Here is a 24,361-nt window from a genome sequence, read left to right on the forward strand (position 1 = left end):
CTAAAAAGTCCCATTGTCTGGTGGTGCTCCACTAATTAATTGCATTACTCAAAATAATGTACCTGTTCCAACTTGCATACAAATTCAACTTAAGAACAAACCTAAAGTCCTTATCTTGTATGTAACCCAGAGACTACCTGTATGTGCAAATATATTGTATTCCCTTTCATGCATTATAGAAGTGCTGTTGCACCAGAACAAAACTGTATCATTAGTAAACACTCAGACAAAATGAGGTGATTTCACTGCTGTTTATTTTTTTAAATCCAGCCTTTAGGTTACGTTAGATCTTGTTGAATGCTGCAATGTCCACACTCTGCACCTGAAACACAATACATATGAAGGTCAGGTCAGAGCTGTTGAAGTCATCATTATAGCACTGTACACTGGTCGCCAACCGGTGGTCCATGGCTCTGGTCAGTGCATCCTTCTCCTGACCCTGCGGGGGGACGCACCGGCCAGAGCCGCGGACCACGTCCCCCGAGCAGTTCCCAGGCTAAGGGGAGGTGGGTGGGCTGTGTCCTTGCACACAACCCGCCCACTCTCCCATCGCAGACTCAGATCGGCATTGGCATAGTGGGTGGAGTTTTGGTGTTATGATGTCACTATGGGGAGGTTCCTTCCCTTTGATTGACACCTGGTAATTTTAGTGGTCCGCGGGACCAAAAAGGTTGTTGACCGCTGTGCTTAAACAACCAGTGGGTACATTACATATCAAGGACTGAAGCTTAGTAAATCACTAGAAAAAGGGCCAATTCATGCCTATGCATTTCAGAAACTATGAGCACTGGCATTCTTCATATACAGGCAAGTTTAAATTTAATAGAAGAGCTCATCAGAGGTTTGTGCCAATTGCACTTAGTCTGTCAGGCTAATATACAGGGTAGCAGATGCCCTGACAGCTCCAAAAGACATGTAAAAAAAGATCTGAATTAGTAAATATACTAAGTGCAATAAGTTTTTGGTGTGACTTACATAGTCTTCAAACTTTGTGATCTCTTCCTCAAGGACATCGGTGCCCACTTTGTCATCTTCCACCACACACTGTATCTGCAGCTTCTTGATTCCATAACCCACAGGGACCAGCTTGGAGGAGCCCCACACAAGACCGTCCATCTGAACAGTGCGAACGCATTCCTCCAACTTTGCCATGTCGGTCTCATCATCCCACTGCAAACAAAACACAATTATCAGTATCCTAAATCTGCCTGAAACCTTCCCTTCAGTCTCACAGGCTTCTACCTCTGATAAAATTAGTTACTCTTGATTGATTTTACTGTAAGCTTATTGCAATAAGCAATAAAATGTACAGCAAGCCAGACAAGGTTCTTTCAATCATGGAGGCTGTGGGGGTGTTATTTTAGGGTGATCTGAACACGTATACAGGCTACTAAGGAATGCCCACTCTAGGCTGACAAATCCTTCAAGGCATTTTGATATTTTAATCACCCCACCCCATATCAACCAAGGGCAAAGAGCGATGATGCCCGCATCACCACCTATGATCTGTCTGCATTGCATAGAGAAACAAAGACCCAATGATGTGACTGGGACTAAAATAAGGTAAGTTATCAGAAAATGATGAACAACATATCTAACAGTAGATCAGCACCCTCTGGCACGTCTGAGCTAAAGCAATCCACTTAGCAGAAAGGATGAGTGTTGCTGAGAAGATTGTTCCAGATGGGACTCGGCAGGAAGAAATATGAATGCAATGCTATTACACAAATATATAATCCTATCTGTAGACTGCTGCCACAAGAAAAGTTAGAAGTTAAGTAAACCCAAAAAAAACAAAGAAAAAAAAAGCTCTATAAAGCCGTCAGATGGTTGTCACTAGAAACAACTTTTTGGGATAGTTTCCAGTGACAGATAAATGAATGACGCTGTACACGTCGTGCTGTTATGCTTTACTGAAATAGGGACAGAGGAAGAAGAGTGCAATGCATGATAAGACAGCTGTATACGCACTGGTTTTACATCAAGCAAGATGGAGGACTTTGCAATGAGCCCTGGCTTCTTGGACTTCTTCTCTGCATATTGCTTCAGCCTTTCTTCTCTGACCCTGGCAGCCTCTGCATCCTCTTCCTCATCATCGCTGCCGAACAAGTCAATATCATCGTCGTCATCCTCTTCCTCCTTTTTGAGTTGAAGAGCAGGCAATGGAGGAGCAGGTTTCCCTGGTTCTGGGGCCGGAAGCTGAGGATACAATACAAAATGTTGTAGAACAAACATAAGTGGCAAGTTTTTAAGCCAATTAGCCATAATCTAACCAATTATGATTATCAGACTATCCCTTGTGCAATAAAAGTTTGTGCCGCTTATGTATTTGCAGTCCTTGCGTTTAAAATCCCAGACAAATAACGGCAATAAATTTGTCAATGTCAGAGAAAGACAGAATTTTACTCTAAACAGACGCACGATTAGGAAGTAGTGATCAGATAGAGGTTCTCTCCAGTTGCAGTGCATTTTTAAAGCAGAAGACTGATTGAGATCAGCAATTTTTTTCTTCCATTAAAGAAAGGGCTCCTTCTGAACATGCCCGACATCAGGGCATGCGCAGAAGGAGCAGCCAAGAGCCTCGCAGGATGGTTGACGTGTGTATCCTGGGAGGCTTTACGCTCCATTCTGTCTACCCTTTTATGAAAAGTAAAAATTTTGAGTTTAGGTCTGATCTGAAACTTTTTTTGGGATGGGGTAATGATTACAGGTATTGCTGATAGAGTTAAACATCTTCTAAATTCTACTCTCCATGAAGAGGTCTTGGCCTATAAATGGACTTTGGACCAAGTCAAAATGAACATCGCTTTGCCTGTAAAATGAATACAGAAAGCTTACAGAACAGAAAGGAAAGATACAGAAAGGAAAAATACTATTAACCCTCCAGCCACATCATATGAAATATCTCTTTACATGTTACAGATGCCATTACTGTACCTTGCACAAAGGTCCAGGTTGTGGTTCTGAGGTAGCCGTCTTCTCCAGTGTACTGACCCGGCTTTCCAGCTTGGAGATGACGAGCTGCAGATCCTTTACCACTGCAGAGGACAAAGATCAGAATGAAGAGTTTCCTCTAAGACAACACGGATGATACAGAACCCCACAGATAAATATTCTACTACCTCATGTATTCCTAACTGGAAATACAACTTGCACAGTGACAAAAAGCTGCTGGAAGGTAAATCGCCTATTGTCACCCCCATCACACAACAATATTGATAAGTTACCCCAGAGCCCCGTTTGAGCTGCTGTGAAATAAGTTACAGTAACTTATAATCAATCAACCAATAATATCTGAAATGGCCTATCCTTTGATGGCCTACCAGTCACAAACAAAAAACAGTGTGGTACCTTTTTGTAAATTCTGGTTTTCGTGTTCTAGGTTGGCAACTCGGGCCAGAAGGTCACTGTTGTCTCCATTGCTGTTGGGGGCAGCGGCTGTGCTCTGCAAAGTTAAAATAACATTTCAGAAGGAGAAAAAGAACAAAACGTTACTACAAAATACACAGCAGGCAGCCTTTCACACAATGATAATGGATCACGGGCTCAGGAAGGAAGACAGCCGCTAATAAGTGCTAGCCATTCCCGCCGTCAAGCAGCAAACAATGGGAATTGGATAAAACAGCACAAAACGATCTGCTGAGTAGAGGGAAATCCGTCAGCTGGATTCGCAGCCAGAGGCAGAACATAGAATGACACCACCACCCGGGGAAATAAAACGGATTGAAACACCAGGCCCCAGGAAAGCTCTGTCAAATGTGTCAAATACACATTTATTAGACATAAATAAAAGGAGACTCTTCTAGAAGTGGCAATGACCAATATTTGGAGATCGGCACCTAAGGGTTCCATTCAAATTATTTATTTTTTAAGCTTTAAGCTACTACAAGCCCCTGTTTTTATCACCAAATTCAATGAAATTAGAATATCAGACCTTTTTCAGTTTAGCTGAAACTATAAACCTTTTTATTAATATTATTTTTTAAACGCCAGACTCCAAATACTAACGGATTAATGTTTACAGCAAAAATTACTTGTTGCCTATAGCACCCAATTGATACCAACTTTTTATTTTTATTTTTTAATTCTGAACTGCAAGTATGACATCTGCATGCCGATTGGTTGCAATGGTAAACAATCAATTTTCATCTAATATTATCATCCATCAATGCCCCTAGTGGGCACTGACAAATCTGGCCTTGTACTGGGATCAGAGGAGAGCTTTGACCACAGTAGAGATTGACAAAGGTAAGCCATTATTACCAAATAAAATTATATATATATATTACTGAAACTATTCTTTGAACGGGTTGCTAAAAGGCATTATTTAAAAAAAAACTCTCCTTGCATGCTGGGTTACTTCTATAGGACCCATTAAAAAAAAAAAAAAAAAGCACAATTACATCCTTCGCTGCCCCGGAAGCAAGTGCTCTCCTGTTCTCTCAGGCCCCGAAAGTCCTCACTAATGGTCCTGCATTGTACAGAACGTCCCAAGAGCCTGGGACTGACTGATAGGAGGGGACTGAGGGGGAGGAAAGAGAAGGAAGACTGGGGGAATAAGTAATTTAGTAAAAGTGCTTTTCACAGGTATCCTAAACATTTACCCTTTGCAGTCCAGAGGAAGCCCCACTGCCAGGGAAAGGCTTTTATTTCTCTGGACTTAGGCTATGTACACACGTGCAATATTTATCGATGGACTTGAAAGACTAACAATCAATCGTCAACAAAAAAGTGCACAACGACTGGCCAACAAACGGAGGAAACGGAGGAATGAGGAATGACGCTGGAAACGAACTACCGTCACAGCGGATCAGATTGGGCGACGATAGTTCGCTATCTATTGTCCGTACGGTTGTTCCGTGATCGTGGATTGTTCCGTGATACACTTTCTCCTTTATACTTACTTCCTGCATCATTCAAACGATCGTATCTAGTGTGTACATTATTGGTGGATTATATTTGAATGATTATATTGTTTCAATACAGAATTGTGCACAATACGATCGTTCAAAATAATCATGCAAAATCATTGATCGGTCGTTAATCATTCGTTTTCTAACGATAATTATTGCAGATGTGTAAGTAGCCTAGGGCATCCGTAACTGCCATGGTCAAGCTCTAGTCTGACCCCAGGGTAGGAGAACAGCTGCTATCTGACAGTGATCAGCAATACACTTACAGTACAAGACCCTGATTGTCTCTGGGGAGGGGCAGTCTGGCCTTCTTTAGGGCTATGCAGCACTGTTCTGAGCTAGAATGGGGGAGAAATGTGTATTTGTTTAATGAAAGGACAGCAAGGACACATGCAAGGATGGAGAGAGTGCAAGGCTTCATGCAAGACGATGGCTGGGTTAATAGGAAGGTTTAGAGACACAGGTTCAGCTATAATCGGGGGATTCTGAACAAACCAAAAAAACAGCCTTAATATGATCACAGATATCCAAGCCAATCATCTCACGAAGGTGATCATATAATAAAAACAAGAAACAATAAAAAAGGAAAAACTGACACCAAGCTCCATTGTACAGAGCAATGATACATCAGTGTACAGAAGTCTGAGAGATGAAAGAATTGCTATGTGGTCTGCTCCATCTACTCCCTCTGCCTAAATGAGGGACAGACCACACGCACACCTTTTATTTTAATGCAGTACCTTGCACCAGTGACTTACCACAACACACATTAATATGCATTATTGCGGCAAAACAGTCTAAAACCCCAGCCTGAGAATGATTGCCTTTACAATAAGTTCAGCTGGAGGGGTCTAGAATGCAGCGTTATCCCCCGGCCCTTTTTAGCTGGGCGCACCACCTGGCATTTTTCACTGGCTGTTTTTAGGAGGTTACAATAGTAAATTCTGCAGCACCTATACTGAAGACTTCCTGTATATATTCCAGTCGTTTTCTGACTGCAATCTTCATAAATTATGTAGCCGTCACATTTAAACATCCTTAAGAATGCAAGAAGATTACTTCCAGGCTTTGGTATAACCAGGACTTTGCTGACATCACATGAACAGCAATATCTTACTATATTATTTATGAAGTAAAAAATGCAAGAACCTGTATTTGGACTCCTACCATACAGACAAGAGCAAGAGACCAATACAAGGTCAGTCTGCCATGCTGCAACGCTAATTGCCGACAGAAGAGAGGTTTATAAATGGAGAGCAGAGAGACAGCAAGATGAGCCTATTAGTCTGCTGCTTATCCTTTCACAGGCAGGGGATGGGACAGGACCAGAGCTCAATAGCTGCTGAGGAGCAAAATCATGATTTCTGTGCTAACTGATTAGGCTGTGCAGAAATACAAATACACAGACAGGTTAAACATTTCCAACAAGGTATTTATAATCTGTATATTTCACCATTTGCCTGGAGTTCAGCTTTATTAATGCAGTATTAGCTCTTACTAACTCAGGAATTCCAAGGCATTATGCAGCGTTTTCCCCAGATACTTTTAAGTCGGGCACACCACCCGGCACTTTGCAGTAGCCAGCCGGCCGTTTTTAGGTGGTTAATAAAATGTTGGGTCGCAGGACAGAAGCGGTCACCCACCTACAGCTTCTTCCCATCCAGCTTGAAAACATTTTTGGGAAGAATACTGGTATTAAAATACTGGGTCATATTCTCCACAAGCACAATGCTGGTAATGCATTTACAGAACTGTGCAGACCGTGCTCACTTTATCTTGAAATTATTTGGATGCCAGGAATAGAATTCACAGAATAATTAGGAGATGCTTTGACCAATCACTTTAGGATTAGTCTGAGAGGACCACATAGCAGTATTTACCCTGTTCACAATCTGGATAAAATGCATGCAATACCAACCAAACCAGTGTTGAACCCAGAATTTTTTTTAAGCCGGGTGGCAAGAAGCTGCAGGTGGGTGACAGCCACTGTATTTTTACCAAACTCATCAGTGACCACCCAAAAACAGGCGGGTAGTTACTGAAAAGAGCCGGATGGTGCATTAGGCTAAAAGGGGCCAGGGAGAAAACACTGCCAACTCTCACTGAGACAGACAAGACTACCAATCCTGTAACTGGTCATTTGTTAATCAAATGTTATGAACAGACCAGGCAATTGGAGATCTTCTAAATATGATTACTTGTCAAGATAAAAGCGCTGCAGCAATAAAAATACATACAAGCAAAACACATGTGAAGATATGACAGGCGGATCTGGTTACCAAGACATAAAAGAACTAAATTATGAACATACACACATACAGTAAGTACATCAGCACATGGATTGCAGATCCGGAAGAGAGACACAGGGTGGAATGGATGCAGAAATCAGGAGCCATCATGCTATTGTATGAACCTTTTAAATGCAAGCTCCTGCCAACAGAAAGGCTCAGAAAACACTGGCATTAAACTGGTAGTCTGGGTGGGAATTTACTGTGAAAGATCAGCCAGTTATGCATAAGAATCCCGGCTCCTGAGATCTGCTCAATCCGAGTTAGAGAAAAGCAGCACAAGCAGATTGGGGTTAGGACAGACACACAGACACTGTATACAGGATGGGTGGCACTACAGAGTTATGGGGACACACGCACACAAAGTGTTAGTGCACGGCAGCACCACCTGCAGGTGAGGTTTGGTACTCACTCCGGCGAGGGATTTCTGGATATTCTCCCTGGCTCTGGCAATGTCCCTGAGGATTGTGCTTGCTCCGTCCTCCTGCTGGCGGTGCACAAAAAACCACACATACATTTTACACATAACAGGAGGCAAATATGTGGATATTAGATCATCTTATAGAAAGCTTTCCAGTGCAGTAAAAGTTCTCACAGTCTATATGTAGTATGCAAGCGCGAGCCTTGCAGTGATGTTTAGATCTGCCAACCACCCTTCCTGCAGCTTCTTAGTAGTCAGCAAGCGAACCATCGTTTTTAAAGACCAATAGGGGGTTATAAGAGACAGACAGAGCAGACAGAGCCTCTCTGTAAACATCTGATATTAACTTAGACTGTGCCCTGAATTTACAGGGGCACCAAAATGGTGCCTACTTCCTGCACCTGCTAGATAGTAAGCTCTTCGGGGCAGGGTCCTCTCTTCCTCCTGTGTCACTGTCTGTATCTGTCTGTCATTTGCAATTGCTATTTATTGTACAATGCTGTGTAATATGTTGGTACTATATAAATCCTGTTTAATATTAATATATACTATTGATTTTTTTTCTTTACATTTCTTATACCAGGATGCAAATGTTCTGCAGTTAAATTACAAAGGAGCATTAATATTATTATTATTATTATTATTACACAGTATTTATATAGCGCCATCATATTACGCAGAGCTGTACAAAGTCGATAGTCGTGTCACTAACTGTCCCTCAAAGGAGCTCACAATCTAATGTCCCTACCATAGTCATATGTCATTAATGTAGTCTAGGGTCAATTATGAGGGGAGGGCAATTAATCTCACTGCATGTTTCTGGGATGTGGGAGGAAACCGGAGTACCCGGAGGAAACCCACGGAGACACGAGGAAAACCTGCAAACTCCATGCAGATAGTCCTGGCCGAGATTCGAACGTAGGACCCAGCGCTGCAAAGGCAAGAAAGCTAATAACTGAGCCACCATGCTGTCCAAACCTGTGTACAAAAATATCAGGTGAAAAGGACCTTCCTTGCATGTCACTGCCTCTGGAGGTGTACCAAATACATTGTGTATGTACCCATCAGGGATGAAGGAAAATACTATAGAGCATCAATGTTAGCTAAACCTGAAGGACCCTCAGAAGGAGGATGGCAGGCTGGTAAAAGGAGGCAATTGCAAAAGTAGGCAGGACACTGCAATGGGTGCTTGATTTAATAAGCATTTTCACATTCAAGTGTCATTAGATCCCAAACATAACATTCAAGGTCTCTGATATCTGTCACAAGCTCTCAGTATGCTTAGGTGAGTTCCTAAATAAAATTCCTAACTGGTCACATTAGGGCAACTTAAGATCTAAAGGAGGGACAAATTGCCGCCATCCCTGGCTGCAAAGGATCGGAGGGATTTAGGTGAACTAGTTGTCAATGATTTGGACGCCACCTCATGCAGTGCCCATATTACAATACACCCAGTCAGAAAAGGAATCATAGAGTGACAATTTGGAACAAAGGAAACCCAGCCAAATGCAAGAGAAGCAATAGACAGCCCCCAAGGAAGCAACACAACACAAGAGAAAAAACAGAAATCTCTCATGGAGAGTAACAGTGAAAAGACAACACTGGGCATCCTACAGACAGAAGTGGCTGTAAGATTTGTATTTATTCTGTACACAGATGATTCGGGAATGTAGTGATTAGACACAAAAGATAATGATGAAAGATTTAGAGATCAGACTTTCCCCACTCACCTGTGGCTGGATGTGAGCGTTGGTTCCAGCCTTGCCTAAGCGTTCATAATACTGTTTTTCTGCATCGTCATACTTGTATTTGTCAAACCAGATGTTCTCTGTGCTCAAGCAAGAAGCTGCCATTTTTCTGGAGATACAGAACATTGCAGGATTAGTACAAAATAACACTTTTAATTTGACAATGTGAAAATCCCTGCTAAACGTCCCCTTTCAACCCCTTTTCCAAACACCTTGTATTACTAAACACTCAAGTCTTTTATGAGCAGACTGATCACCCTCTTTAGAATTTTCTGAAGGTTTTACCCGAGATTTCCCCTAAGCTCCACAGGTCATTAATGCCGAAGGGGACAGGCGATGTCCCTCCTGCAATAATCCCACCTACCTGCCTGATCGCTCGGAGTATCTGTCAAAAAAGCTTAGCTGTGCATGCGCAGCTTCATCTTAAGTTGCCAGGATACCCTGCTCTGCGCATGCAGTAACTGAACCAACACAGGCACACCTACGCAGGAGTTACATCGTCCCAGACCAACCAATGAAGATCTTCAGGAAGAGAAATAGGAAAATGGCAGTGGCTAGGGAACCGTTGAGTATCGCAGGTTTAGTTTCAATTTCAAGCCCAGTGTTCCAACCCAGAAATTTTTTTAAGCTGGGTGGGAAGAAATTGTGGGCAGATGGCAGCCCCTGTATTAAGGCCAAACTCTCAGTAACCACTAAAAAACAGCCAGATGGTAAGTGAAAAGTGCTGGGTGGGGCGCCCGACTAAAAGGAGCTGGAGAGAACACTAAATCCATTCATTTTGGGAGAGGGTTGGCAGAAGCTGATCTTCCACTTCCCTTTTAGCCGGGCGCATCACCAGGCCACCCAGCTGTTTTTCGGTGGGTAATGGTAAGTTGACAATACAAGAGCTGTCATCTGCCTAAAGTTCTCACCCAGCATGAAAAATTTTCGGAGTTAAACACTGTACTTGCCATGGTTGGTTCATTTTAAATATAGTTTAACACTCAACTTCTGCCTATAGTGACCAAGTAAAAGTTAAATTCTAATCCTGGTGAAGAGATCCTGAGATGGTTGAGTAGACCTAATGACATAGGAAAATTCTCCAGTACCCCAGTTTATGCCACCAAGATTTGGGCTACTCTGCTTTCCCAGGATCACACTATCCGATCACGAGGTCACATTCACTTGGAAACTCACTGGACAGGTGAATAGTATATAATTTTCTTACCTGGAAGAATGTAGTATTTTGGAATAGGTGATAGGGTCTGATGTATTATAAAACCCTAATCAGAGCAAAGTCTCCTTAAGGGAATATGCAGCCTTAATAAAAATAAGAACAAACCCATCTGAATAACAGAAGAGAAAAAAGGCTGCACAAAATAAGTAACTAAGTCTCTGCCAATTTTCCAGTGCCAGCATGTCATTGATTCCCATTGTCAAAGGCAGAGACATAATAAGGAGGTACAGAGAGCGGCAACATGAACAAATGTTCTCTTTACTGGGGACAATTGAATTCCATTTTACAATTGAAGTATTGTGCAACTAAGTGTATAGGATCAGGATAGGTCTTCCAATGATTTTCTACAGCTTTCAGAACACTTATATAAAGATATTTAAAAACATCAAATCAACTCGCTGGGAGTTGTCTACAGCCAGACTGCTTCCCAAAATTGAAGCACAAGCTTTATCCATGCGTCGGTGCCTTAGCAATGAGGACAATCCATAGTTGCCAAAAAGGCACCAATTGTCCAGGGGGTATATGGTGGGATGGAGAATATTTGTTAGAACTTGAGTTAGGGTTAGATTTTGGTGTTCGTTAGGATGGTAAAGCTTCCACACCAAAGTTAATTGTATTAGTTTTTGAGTGTGGGATTGGCATAGAACTCCCAGAAGTGTAAACCAGATAAAAAAAAAATAAATACATTTTGTGTGTGTGTGTATATATATATATATATATATATATATATATATACACACATACATATACACACACACACACATTTCCCTACACTTTCTATGTGGAATAATGGACTTACATTATATATGGAATTAATAGACTCTTTGCAACCTTTGGTCAAAAGCGCCTAGTTCTTTTAAAAAAGTATTTACCATAATCATTGGTTACATTTGTGTACATGAGTGTAACACACAAATCCAGGGTGGAATTATCTCGCTTGGTTAAGTAATTTAAAGAAATACATTTGAAAAATGTAGAATACAAATTCGTAATTTAGGTTGGTGGGAAAAAAAAAAAAAAAAGTTAGGACAGTTTTGATGTTATTGCAATAAAGAAAGTCCACCAGCATTTGTGTTCAAGCAATACTCACCCTGAAATGCACTACATGACCCACGTTACCCCTTTAGTTTGATGTCTTACAAGCCTGACTTTTTAGTAAACGAAACTTATCACTCTGCTGGGTGTTTTCTAGCTACCAACACCCACTGACCCTCTACATATAAAGCTCTGCATGCTAAGCCTTCTCATTGCAGGGTCAGATCATATCTTGCAGGCAATAATTTGGGGACCGATGTATTTGACATTTACTACACTATACACTGGAGCAGCTTAACATTCTTCTCTTTAGGCAACACAAATTATGCCAATATGAACATTTAGTACCCCAAATACTGTAGTACTACTAAACTACCCCAAACACCATTTTTTTCTACAAGCTGACAGCATTACACCGCAACAATGTATTTATATTGAACACAAAGTATGCAGAGGTAAAAGTAATAGGGTCCTACTTCTTGTCCTGATGTTTGGGTTTTATCGGCCGAGGCAGATTGGTTACAATAGGCTTGCTTAATTTGGCAGTAGCCGGCGCTTCTTTAGCAGCATAAAAAGATGCTTCAGCTCGATCATAAGTAGTCTTATTAAGCCAGGTATTCTCACTATCATTGTGAAGAAAGTATGCAGGGTAATACACGTTGTTGGCCATATCTTCTGGAATACACGGAAGTTCTTTTTTATTATGCTGCTGCCTTCCAGCAGACTTTTTATTCATTTTGTCCCGTTTTCCCTTTTTCCCCGAATTCATGCTCCAATCAAGGTTTGATGGAGTCAGCCTTGTTGTCTGTGTGTTAGCAGTGTGCTCGTAAAAGCATTGTTCTGCATGGTCATATCGGGATTTATCTAACCACACTTCTGATAACAGGTCCTGTATAGTTGCCCAGTGTGGCTTTCCATTGACTGTTGGTTCAGAAATGACCTCATTAATGGTCATCAGGTCACAAGCCGCCGGAGTTGGTGTTGCGCTAGAATAACCTTCATCAGGCGTCCTCTGTGTTGATCGAATAGCTGCACGGTCATGGGAAGCAAGGTTGAGATTGAGGGATTGAGGGGCAACAGGAGAGGCAAACTGCTTGATAAACTGACTTTCAGCATCGTCAAAGCTGAACTTATTTACCCAAACTCCATTATCGACATGATGGCAAGCCGCTAAAGAGCTGTGGGAGCAGTTCTCTGTAGACTTCTTTCTCGCTGATACAGTCAGCACACGTTGCTCCTTAACAGAAGCTGCTTTAGCATTGGGAAGCTTCTCCAACACCTTGGCCTGCACTGCTGCAAGCCTGGTGTGATAGACATATTCAGCTTCATCGTACAAATATTTATCGAACCACACCGTGTCTGCCATCAGACCGAACAGCACATTGTCCACCTTGGGTGTTACAGCTTTGTTCTTCGGAGACTTTCGTCTCCTCTTCTGTTTTTTACCGTTGACTTTCTTAAGGTCGGCGTTCAGAACATTCTCCATCGGTTCAAGCTGGGTTATGCCGTTGGTGGTCTCAGTTCCCATCTTGGGCGTTACTGCCTGGGTCTCACATGCAAGCCGAGTGCCATTCTCACATTTGTGTTTATCCATCCAACCAGACTCTACTGGGCTCTGGTGTTTCCTTGTCCTCATCTTATCCGGACAGCATTAAGAAACCGTAAGAGCTATAAACACTTTAAAACATACAAAGGTTAGAGAATTTACCAGAGAAGACACCAACACTGAATATTTTATATCCATGCAGGACATGGAAACTAATAAAATATTTCTTTTCTTGGGGCACTGTTGTTTACATGAAGGTCTGCATTTATATTATCACTAGTGACTCCCTTTACTTTTCTTTAGCTTTAGAGAATTTTACCTTTTACTTGCAATGTTGTGAAATACATCTCACAGTTGTGCAGTAATTGGACACCTTTTGGATGACCATCCTGGTCTATTATAGGACTCAACCAACAGCTATTTATAAACGTAAGTGTTTTGCCATCTAGAAACAGGAATGCTAATGAAGATTTCCAGCAAAATATATCATGGGAACCATTTAGTAATATATTTACAGTAAAAATGTTTTCATTAATTGTATTGATTTTATGAAAGTATTTATCCAGACAAATGCACATTTCTCTCTATGTTCTACTTGGCTGCAGAGTAGGGAATAGAAAAATAGAATTTCTGGCAGAACATTTTTTTTTTTTTTTTTTACTTCTATAGGGTATTAGGATAAATACAACAAGGGTAAATGTTTATGTATTGTATAGATTAGGTCATTTTTTGCCCAGACATACACCGTAACTGCACTAGTATTTATTAATTCACTGTTCTCCGTATACTAAGCAGCCAACATATAGGTCGGATGGATGTGCAAAAACATTTGTAAAAGCAGTTTGAGGGTCAGAGTTCTTTTTGAGGCGCATTAGCTGAAATACATTTAATGGACCATGTTACAAGAACCTTTGAAAATTGGCAGACCTCATGTAAAGACCAAAGACGTGTTTTAGGCTGTGCACGTAAAGCTGGAACTATTATGGATAGGTTACGATTCCGGCCTAAATCATAGATATCAAGTTGTGTCTTCTCAGGTAAAACCTCATTGACATTAAACTTTTCCATGCAATGATGGATGGGGTATTGCAATGAATTATGAAGAAGTGAATAAGGTCTCAGCATCGGACTGACAAATGAAAATCAATTCCCACGAACTGAACATTTGACAGTCACTAGGAATGCAGAAACTAATTTCACTTCTTCCAATGCAAGAGAACTACAATGTGGAATGATGAAATGAATTCTCTGAAAGATGTCCTTGCTAAGACACGGAGGCTGTCACTGCCAACACTTTTCCAAAATCTGGTTATGTAGCTGGTATACCTTGGAAAAGTGTACAAATAAAACGGGAGCCACTGAAGCTTTTTCATGACCGGTTTAATTTAAGGAACAAAGATGACCTATATGGGCTGATTAAAGCAAGCAAAGTAACCAATTTAAGCAATGTGCCGAAATCATCATGCCTTTCAAGTATTGTGGATGGCAATAAAGAGTGTCTCTACTTGAACTTGTCATTGTAAAGTAACCCAACAAGGGAGGGGGGGGGGTTAAGAACACTTTAAATCCTGTAATTGAAGGGTCAGATGAACATTTTAACCTCTTAAAATGTTGTAGAGGAAATGACAGCTGATATGGATGCTAGAGTCCTTTAATGATGAACCAGGGATCCTCCGGAGGTTGCTCGGGGTTCCTTTAGCAATGAAGTTTGTGCCTCTCAGGTCTGTTTAACTGACACTTGCCATCTGTACAGGTGACATACTTCCCAATGGCAAGCAATGTAAGAGGAATTCTTACCACTGACCACCATGCTAACATATGTTTTGCTGTGGATATAGTAATTATAGAAGTTCCCTAAAGACCTGAACAGTATTTCAATAGTTTCCCCCAAAAAAAGTTAAAAAAAAAAAGCTGATTTAGGGGGTATTTAAATCTATCTACTCCACAGAAATTATCCATTTTTAGAAATCTCCCTGTTCAACCAGTACCTCTGATTATGAGAGATGCTCCGTATTGCCACTCAGTTGAGCAAATTAGCCCAAGAAAAGCAAGTCTTGCTCAAAAATGGATACATAACTTGCAATTGTCAGCATGATTCTGGTAAATCAGAATAAATAAGGTCACATACAGACCATGAATGAGTAGCTACGATCAGGACTAAACTAGTGCATATTACACAACCAAAAAGAGCGACTATTATTCATCTATTCAGAACAGTCTGCTGCAGGCGTAGGCTTGTAATATAGATATATACAGCCAGTACATTTACTGCCGTATTTCAGTCTTTACAAGCCTATAAAGACAATGAGAGATTACTAGAACACAGGCAGAGCCTAACAAGGGGATTTAACATATAGATTAGAGCTTGACTTGTATAGTTTATGCAAAGTTTGTCAACTTTATACTGAACATTGGGGTGCATACATTTTGCTGAGTGAAACCATTACAGAGACTCAACAGAAGTAACTATGCAATTGTTTTTAAATGTTTTTACTGTAATTGCATATGATTAACACCAAACTGTATATTTACCTAGGATTACCAATTTACATTAGGTACATATATTTGACGAATAGGATTAGATTTATGAGATCATGTTAGGATGTTATATTAATCTAGTTAGGGAAGCTTTGCTTTTAATGGTTTTCTAGAAATGGATGCTGCTCTGCACTTCTTCCAATGCTTTCAGGGGTGTCTGAGGTTCTGCATTCTGATCCGGCTATGCGGCACCTTTTCTGCCGATGTCACTATTGATCTTTGTTAGCCTCCGTATAATCCCCATAGACACAGATCACACAAGGCTACCCTAGCTGATAGTAGGACAGGCGGCATTAAGGACCAGAAGGGGAATTAAGCTACATACACACGTCCAATGGTTCTCGTCCAACAATCGGTTCAGGGCCAACAATCTGACGTGTGTTTACAGGGCTCTTCGTCCATACGACTGTCCTGGCGGATCCACAGACGATGAACGGCAAACGATTTTAAAGGGGAGAGGGAGCAGCAGGGTGCCACTCTGTCGTTCTCCCCCTTCCCTCTGCATCGAGCACTCGTTTATCCATCGTGCAGGGCTTAGTCGTTGAAAAGGATTGTGAAAGATCCTTTCCAACCACTATAATTGCACGCACGTATGTGGCTTTGGGCAGAATGCAGACCCTCCGACATGCCGGAAGAATCAGGAGAACATAAGACTGTGATTGCAGCACACAAGTCATGGCAGCGAGGCTACAAAAACTTCTGGACTCTGAGCAGATTCAGATAACTTCCTAATCGACCTAGAATAGTGACAGGGCCTCTTTAAGCACACCCAGCCCATTACCTCAATACTAAATCCCTTTTAGGTTGTGCAATTGCAGATTGGAGGATGAGGAGTTACATGCCATGCAGAACAAACACAAGGACGGATGGATTGGTGGTTTAATAATACACAGACAGACAGATGTTAAACATTCTGCATTTCTCACACTTGAAAAGAAAAGAATAAAATTGATGTAGGTAAACCAAAAGCATGGAACCCTTTATTGCCCCATTGTAGATCATACCCAGAGATTTGGTATTAGGGGGGTCAAGACAGCAAAATATTTCATTCAACGCCAGTCTATAGGTTAACCATGTGATTTCAGTTTTCAACCCAGAATTTTTTTTAAGCCGGGAGGGAAGAAATTGTAGGCCGGTTACAATCCCTGTATTGTGATCCATTTCCAAAAAACAGCCGGGTGGTGACTGAAAAGCACTGGGTCGTGCGTCCAGCTAAAAGGGCCTGGGGAGAACACTGGATTTGGTTTTGGCTCATTTCTAAACTGTAGATATGAAGAACTGTTCTGTGCCATGCATAGTAATGTTCCCTCGTCCCTTGGTATACAGTATATACTTCAGAATATGCACAGAAAATTCTACAAATTGCAAAGTTTGTGGTTAGCATAGTGTCATCTCTCTGAGGTCCTAATTGCTATCATGGTTCTATCTGCAAGGCGTTTGTGCATTTCTATGGGCCTAGAATTGCTTTCAGACGGGAAAAAAGTTATCTAAATTAGATGCAATCCAATTTGTGGCTGTGGCAGGGACATAATACTGCAAGCACCGAATACGTCAATACTCACTGTAATGAGCTGCAGAACAAAACAAGGTTATATGACTGATTTGTACACATCTGTCTGCTGGTGTGGAGAATGTGAAGAATGAAGAACATGCAGTAAGTTATCTAGCCATGCATACATGCAGATGAAGCGGACATCGCGTATAGAATACTCACTATGCACCACAGGAATATAGAAAACCTGAGTCAGCATTGAAAAGAGAGAAAGCAAGCCAGTTAGAATAAAGCACACCGCACCCATCGCAGATTTTAGCACATTGAGTCAGTAGAACAAAGTGTAGTCTTGACAAGAAAGATCACCGGCCGTGCAAAAATCACTCAAAGGGTAAGGAGACAGGAGGAAGGCACATGAGACGCTTTGCTGGATTTCAGCATTACGAGTTCAGTTCTATTAATAGGAAGCAATGATGTTAGTGATAAGACAATCATTGTAGTTTCAGTATCAAGCGAGTTCTATTGTATTTAATACAGATATTTATATCTTGGGCTTCACAAACATGAAAATATATAACACAGAAATCTATACGAGAGATATAAAACACTTTCTGTGCCCATGAGGTGCTGGGAACACACGATGAGCACCACAGGCACTGCAGCATCTGTGACCCCGGACATTGCAGTGCAATGATTTGCTGTATGCTTCTCTCTATAGAAATCAATATAAAGCTGTGGAAGTGAGCCAGCAATGTGTCACCTCAGCATGAAAGAAAACCGACAGTAAATCCCCCAAATGAAAGACAGCGCTGAACTTGCACACGTCTCATAAGCATGGAAACCGGGGATTCTACAAATCTCTACTTCACCTTCATGTGTCATATTATGGCCAGATTCCTGACCCTCCTATAGGTCACAGGGGACACCTAAAAGGCTTCTCAAGTCACTTAACCACCCCAATTCCCAGGGCGTCCCACTAGGATGGACGGTTACTTTACTTTTAGCCCGGGAGGCAACAGAGGAGGTGAGAGAAAATAATTCAGGGAAATCCTTTTGTTGTCACTACTGGAAGATTTCTGCTCACTTCCTGTTTGCAGTTTATACAAATTTTATAACTCATCTGCACACCTCTGAAAACATCCACCTTATATTCCTCTGCCCATCTGTGAACCGACCTACCCCCTCCAATACTCTTCTTCCTTCTTACCCACCCCCCAATTCTGATCTGCCCATCTTTGACCCCATCTGTCCCCCCACCCATGCAATAGTCATCTGTCCACCTATGATACTCAACCCCTAATCCTTTCCCCCCTAATAATTATCTGTCTGCCTATCACCCCCGCACCTTCAAACCCTAATACCCCCACATGCCCATACATTCTCCCACAAGGTGTCACCCTGTAGCTTCCCCATTCATTCCTGTCAGAAATCTCTCCCACACCCTATTACTTGCCCCTTTCTACCTAACCTCATTCAGACCCTCCCCCCATGGGTGTAATATTAACCCCCCATGTACCCCGTTATGACATTCCCTTACACTCTCTTCTTCCTCCCTGACAGGCCTTCATGATTCGCACCGCATGGCTTCACACTCACGGCCTCCCCTTACTGGACAGCACACACAGGACCCCCTCCTGAGCACCCTCCGCCCTGTCCGGAACCCACACCCCCCCGGTGAACCCCGGCCCGGTACTCACACTGGAACCACCACCGTGTCAGGAGAGAGAGCGGGAGGGAAGGAGCGAGACACGTGACCTGCTCCACTAGACAGCTTCAACTGGAACGTACCACACAGCTCAGAGGGGAGAACACAGATATAGAGAAGCACTAAACTAAAATCACTACGTAAAACACAATTTACCAGTACATATAAAACTGATAACTCGTATCCTTATAGTGCTTACGTTTTTATTGGCACTTTGACAAGTGTGTTCGTTTCTTCTGCACAGGCGACGGTGGTACAGTCCACGATGTCAAGGGGAAGGGTGGGCGTGCTCCAGGCTAAACGTGAGCTGGCGGACAGAAACAGAACGCATGCGTAGTGCGGGGAGAAAGTGGAAGGTACTGCGCATGTACGGGCTGCTTGGGGAAGAATGGGCTGTAGAGAGGAGGGAGGCATTTTTTTTGACAGGAAACTAAAAGGAGACAGCTGCATGTAAACACAACTGACTGGCATTACATACACTGTACCACTTCCCTGATGCCAGCACCACCATGCCAGGGTGGGATGTTCTCCACCAGATACCATTACATCTATAAAAAGAAAGTTCCAAGCTGGAAAACCCTTTATGGGCTGCCTAGGTATGCCAGTGTTCTATGCCGGGCTTTAAGGCATCCATGGGCAAGGTGGCATTTTGCAAAGCGTACTCTATCAAAGACAAGCTGGAAGCCATTGTGCGAGTGAAGAATGGTGAGCGCTAGGCCACCATGTCCAGGGATTTTGGGGTGCCAAGAGAGAGAACCTTGCACAGGTTGAAGGATGAGCAAAAGCTTAGGTGCTTTCTGGACCAGCTGGGTGGTGACGTTGGCACGCAGAGGAAAAAGATTCGCCTGGCTAACAAAGAAGAGATCGACAGAGCTGTCTGTTCCTTGTTCATTACTTTACGCCAGCAGGGCATTCCCACCCCCGGGGCTATAATCCAGGCACAGGCTGAAACATTCACCAAACAGACGGCAGGGAATGTACCTTCAAAGTGAGCCATGGCTGGTTTTGGCGCTGGCAGAAATGGCACAGTTTTTCTAGTCATTGCATCTACGGCAAAACAGAAGCCAAGACGGTTGATATCGACTCAGTTTTAGAGTTTCCAGAGACGCCCAATGCTTTATCTTGGGATGGAGGCTACATAGATGAGCAGATATATAAACCCAACATTGCTGGATTGTATTGGAAGCTTCTCCCAGACAAATCGCATAGGATGGCAACCATCAAGCAGCCAAATGGATACAGGAAGCTCAAGGGCCACGTAGCCATTCTCTTGGCAGCCAACCTTACTGGCAACCACAAGCTAGGACCAATGTGTTTGGAAATCTCCAAGGTCCACTAGGTTTCATCGCCATATTCAGGATACGTTCCCTGCGTCCTAAAGGTACAACAAACAAGCCTGTGTAAACCCAAAACTGGTGAGGCAGTGGTTCTTTGAGGAGTTTGTTCCTTATGTCAAATGTTATTTAAAAAGATATGGCCTCCAACAAAAAGCCGTCCCAAGGGTCAGCAAATCCAGCCATCCGAGGAAGAGCTTTAAACCCCAGATGGCAACATCTGAGTCTTGCTCCTTTTCTAAGAATACAAGAACTAAAAGTCCATCAATGGACCAAGGGATCCTTTCTTCCTTCAAGCACCTTTACCAACAGGAGCTTCTGAGACTGGTTGTGTCTTGCGATTCTTCTGTTGACTTGACATGATCTACTTATTAGGCCAGGCATGGAGCTTGATACAACCAGGCAATATTGAAAAATGCTGGCTTCATGGCCTCAGGTTGCTTTTGAAAATGGTGCAAATACAGAGACATAATGGGAAGAGTATGGGAAGGTCTTATCAGAATTGACCAACTTGGCTGCTTTGGGCATCAAAGGTTTGGTTCCAGAAGATATTGCGGAGTGGGTGCATTTGGATGTCTCCATCCCACTGATGGAGGAATCCTTGGAGCACCAAGTGCAGATCAAACATTTAGTGGTGCCATTGACTACTTAGGAGACACCATTGAAGAAATAGGGTATAGTCTCCTCCCTCCATCTGCTGATGAGGCCATTCAAGACCTGGAGACTGCACTATGTTGGTTGAAAGTTCAAGACCTTCATGGTGTGGGCCTGCTAAATATCATACAGCTAAGGTCACTTATAACCACAGCATGGCGACTCCAAACCAAAATTAAAAACTTGTGGGAGCCCCTAAGTAGCAGTGTACAACAGACCAGGCTTCTGCTTCATGAACATACCAGGCACTGCGGTTTAGAAAGCCAGAAAATTAAAGTGCTGTAGACCTAGATAACAGAGCTACACCGTTTTCCTCCAGGTCTTCCCATTGTTAGTCATAAAAGCTAATGTATCATCCATGGCTTTTTATTTACAGATCAGCAACAATTATTTTTGGGGGTTAAAGATAAGATGCAGACAATCTAGCATGGGACCCCTAGGCTGCATACGCTGTTGCTTGATAATTGTCATTGGAAAGGATCGACAAGGACAGGAGACTGAAAGATGCATGAACCACCGATGTACATACAGCACCATTCTGTTCTATAGAGAGGGGGGAGAACAAGCGACTGGCACCCCGCTGCGCTCCCTCCACGTGTATTGCAGTTATTTATGGATCCCCCAGGACGAATCCATGGAGTGCGCTAACATCCTGCGTTAACACCCCCATCCACCCTTGAGCAGCAGCACCTGAAGACACTCCTGAAGTGTTATGCACTGAGCACTCTTTCTTTATGTCTTTTTTTTGTTAGTCACTGTCACTGGTGTGGTATTCGTGTGCCAATTTTGATGGAGGGTGCTAGCTAGTCCTGAAGTCTTGGGGAGTACTTTGGCCTTACGGTCAGGTACTCTCCTTTACTGAGAGTCTCTCTTCGGGAGAGCTCCCAGGCTAGTATCTGTTGGGACTGCCTATGCAGTCCCATAGAGAAAAGGACCCCGTCTAACTTGGCCAGACGGTCTAGTAGGTCCACTCCAGCTTCGGCTGGGTGGCCTTAGTACCCAGCCCTCATCAGAAACCTCGCTTCGGAGGGTCTGGGGAAATCAGGTGGCCCGTCCTCTTTGGAGGAGGGATCACAATAGTACCCCAGTGCACGTTTTTTGTGTGGTGTTTTTGCACAGGGTTTTTGTTTGGTGGAACATATTACGCGTGAAGACACTCCTCCCCTAAATCAAGTGCTTGATAGTCCTAAATCCTCAATCAGATGATTTTTGATGAATATTATTACCCAGTATTCATATAGCGCCGACATATGGAGCAGTGCTTTACAAAGTCCAAAGTTTTGATCTAAGTGCAAGCTTCATAAACTTCAGGAAGGCAGTACTGAGAAAGCTAGAGGCTGCAGCTGCAAACACATAGAAAAACATATTTAAAAATAATAACTAAATTGATTTGGAAAATACAACATAGAATAAGAGATGGTAAAAAAATATATATTACTTTAGGTTCTCCACAGTTTTGGCCAAAGATCTACATTACGTTTACAGGTATATAGGAAAAGCTGGAAGTATAGCCGTTGTATGTGGAATTCCGGGTGTTCATCAGTGGGTTACCACTCACATGTTTAACCATGGCCGTGCCGCCCTGCAAGTGCATATGCATGGAACAGTTCATTCATATGAACAAGGCTGTCCCTAACACTTCCGTCCTAGTGATGTTTTATTGTTTGGTGAATGTTTGAAGGTAATCCCAAAAAAAAGAATAAACTGGCCAAAGGTTTGTGAACATTTGACAATTACATCTTTATCAGCTTATAGGACATCTTGTTCCAAAATCAGGTGCATAAAATCATGCACATAGCCATGCAATCCACATTGACAAAAAAAAATTAGCTCTTCCAGAAAAAAAATAAGCTCTTCCAATTATGTAGTCAGTTCCTTTCCTGTGCATGCCCAAAAGTTCAATGTCAACTCCATAAAGATAAGCTGTGACCACTTTGGTGTGGAGGAACTCAAGTTTTCTCCAGGGCCTGGACCTCAGCCCTACTGAACACCTTGGGATGGATTGGAATGGAGTCAAGTCTTTTCATCTAACATCAGAACCTGACCTCAAACCTAATGAACACCGTTGGGATAATTTGGAGCCTTCTCATCTAACATCATGACTTGACCCTACAAATTCCCACAAAAAACCCTCTTAAATCCTCCTAAAGGAATAGAAGATTGAATATAGCCTGTTTATAGATGAGTGTCAAATCCATATTCACGGCTATGGTGTTGGAATGAAATGTCCAACCAACTCACGTGGGTGTGATGATAGATGTCCACAAATGTACAACCTCAAGTCGTACGAGTCTAAAGAACTGAGATTTTTGCACTGTGTTCCCAAGCCTGCATTCAGCAATCTGCAATCCTGCCCACTGGGTTTTTACATTTTAAGGTTATACTATAGAGAATGCAACAGGAGGAGTGGAAACGCCCAAGGGACTGTGAACAGAGCCAAGAACTACTGACAGAACGTTGCTGCCAGAGTTCCCTGAAACATGAAGTCATTGGGTGACTCAGACTAAACTCTACCCTGGACCTGAAAAGTCACTTTTATTAAAAACTTGTTTCCCACAAAGGCAACACAACAACTAACACTTTGTCACGTGGATCCTTCCATTTTACCAATGTATAGTATGTGTTCTGTCCTAAATGTCTGTATCTGGTTAAATCCTCTTCCATTTGCTTCCATAGAAATCTGAAGAATGTCGGGTGATTGCAAAGGAGGTCATTATTAAGGGCACAATAACCCAATAACTGTCTGTTTTAGGAACCGGTAAGAGGATTTAACTCCTTACTCGACATGGGCCATTACAATTAGAAGCCTTTATAATCACATGCAGATGTCTTCCACCTTTTCTTTGGGTGGCCCAACAGTCTCCTTTTTGAGAAAAAGGAGGAAGCGGTAGCAGAATTTATTTGCATGAGACACCAGAAATAACCTAGAGGGAGCTCCTGCAGATGGAAAGTGGGAAGGAAGCCCCTCAGTCAATTTGACCTGAATAAGTAAAATGGCATGGCTCCTTTTAACAGAACTAAACCCACTGATGGGTGGTGGGCATTTGCTATGATCAGCAAGTATGCACAGCATACGTGCCCATTATGGCACATACTTACCTTGTGCCTTGAGCAATGACAGGTCCAGGATCCGCTGGGATGGGTGCCACCATTTTCCTGAGTTTAGGTCTGCTTTAATCATAACATGAAAAAGAAATAAAAACATTGTTTCTTTAAAGCCCAAATAAAACTAAAGCTTAAAAATGCAAAATCAATAAGCTATCAGGTTGATAGGTGAATACAAAACAGTGTAAAACAAAGTGGTGGACAGAATATCTGTTTCATGGACCAAATGTGCTTGCATAAAAAATTTGCAGCTATTTCCTTTCATCTTTGAATTCATCCGGTAGATGAGTCAATCAGTTGTGATCATGTGACTCCCAAAGCAAAAAGATAAATAGATAATAAACAAAATTATTCAGCATTCTTTAA

At 42.3% G+C, this 24,361-nt stretch overlaps 2 protein-coding genes across 7 annotated transcripts; one reads left to right on the top strand and one right to left on the bottom strand.

Moving 5' to 3' along the window:
* Positions 1 to 237: 237 nt before the first annotated feature.
* Positions 238 to 19,000, bottom strand: EEF1D (eukaryotic translation elongation factor 1 delta). Of its 6 annotated transcripts, none has more exons than XM_072410543.1 (9): positions 18,895 to 19,000; positions 9,353 to 9,479; positions 7,614 to 7,685; positions 5,180 to 5,251; positions 3,352 to 3,445; positions 2,938 to 3,038; positions 1,972 to 2,199; positions 976 to 1,170; positions 238 to 322 (listed from the first exon to the last, which is right to left on the bottom strand). In XM_072410543.1, exons 2-9 carry the CDS (start codon positions 9,473 to 9,475, stop codon positions 284 to 286), a joined length of 924 nt encoding a protein of 307 aa, XP_072266644.1. In that variant the 5' UTR covers positions 9,476 to 9,479; positions 18,895 to 19,000; the 3' UTR covers positions 238 to 283. The 6 variants fall into 6 exon arrangements, with proteins under 6 accessions (XP_072266644.1, XP_072266643.1, XP_072266645.1 ...); XM_072410542.1 differs by having other exon boundaries at positions 7,614 to 7,688; positions 18,895 to 18,999; XM_072410544.1 differs by lacking the exon at positions 7,614 to 7,685 and having other exon boundaries at positions 18,895 to 18,999.
* A 216-nt stretch (positions 19,001 to 19,216) lies between these two features.
* On the top strand, positions 19,217 to 23,467 carry TIGD5 (tigger transposable element derived 5). Its single transcript, XM_072410546.1, is given in 6 exon segments — positions 19,217 to 19,865; positions 19,868 to 20,213; positions 20,215 to 20,588; positions 20,591 to 20,710; positions 20,713 to 20,822; positions 20,825 to 23,467. Coding segments are annotated over 6 exon segments (1,653 nt in total). The 5' UTR covers positions 19,217 to 19,513; the 3' UTR covers positions 21,176 to 23,467.
* The last annotated feature ends 894 nt before the right edge of the window (positions 23,468 to 24,361 follow it).

Source organism: Pyxicephalus adspersus, chromosome 5 (genome assembly GCF_032062135.1).
Source record: "Pyxicephalus adspersus chromosome 5, UCB_Pads_2.0, whole genome shotgun sequence".
Classification (NCBI taxonomy): domain Eukaryota; kingdom Metazoa; phylum Chordata; class Amphibia; order Anura; family Pyxicephalidae; genus Pyxicephalus; species Pyxicephalus adspersus.

What these genes read in the sequence shown, in the direction of transcription:
- EEF1D (XM_072410542.1), bottom strand. Translation starts at nt 9,475, where the DNA reads ATGGCAGCTTCTTGCTTGAGCACAGAGAACATCTGGTTTGACAAATAC. An exon ending in GACAATCAGGGTCTTGTACT is followed by an intron (nt 3,446 to 5,179) that starts GTAAGTGTATTG and finishes TTAACTTTGCAG; the next exon opens with AGCACAGCCGCTGCCCCCAA. An exon ending in TCTTGCTTGATGTAAAACCA is followed by an intron (nt 1,171 to 1,971) that starts GTGCGTATACAG and finishes TTTTGTTTGCAG; the next exon opens with TGGGATGATGAGACCGACAT.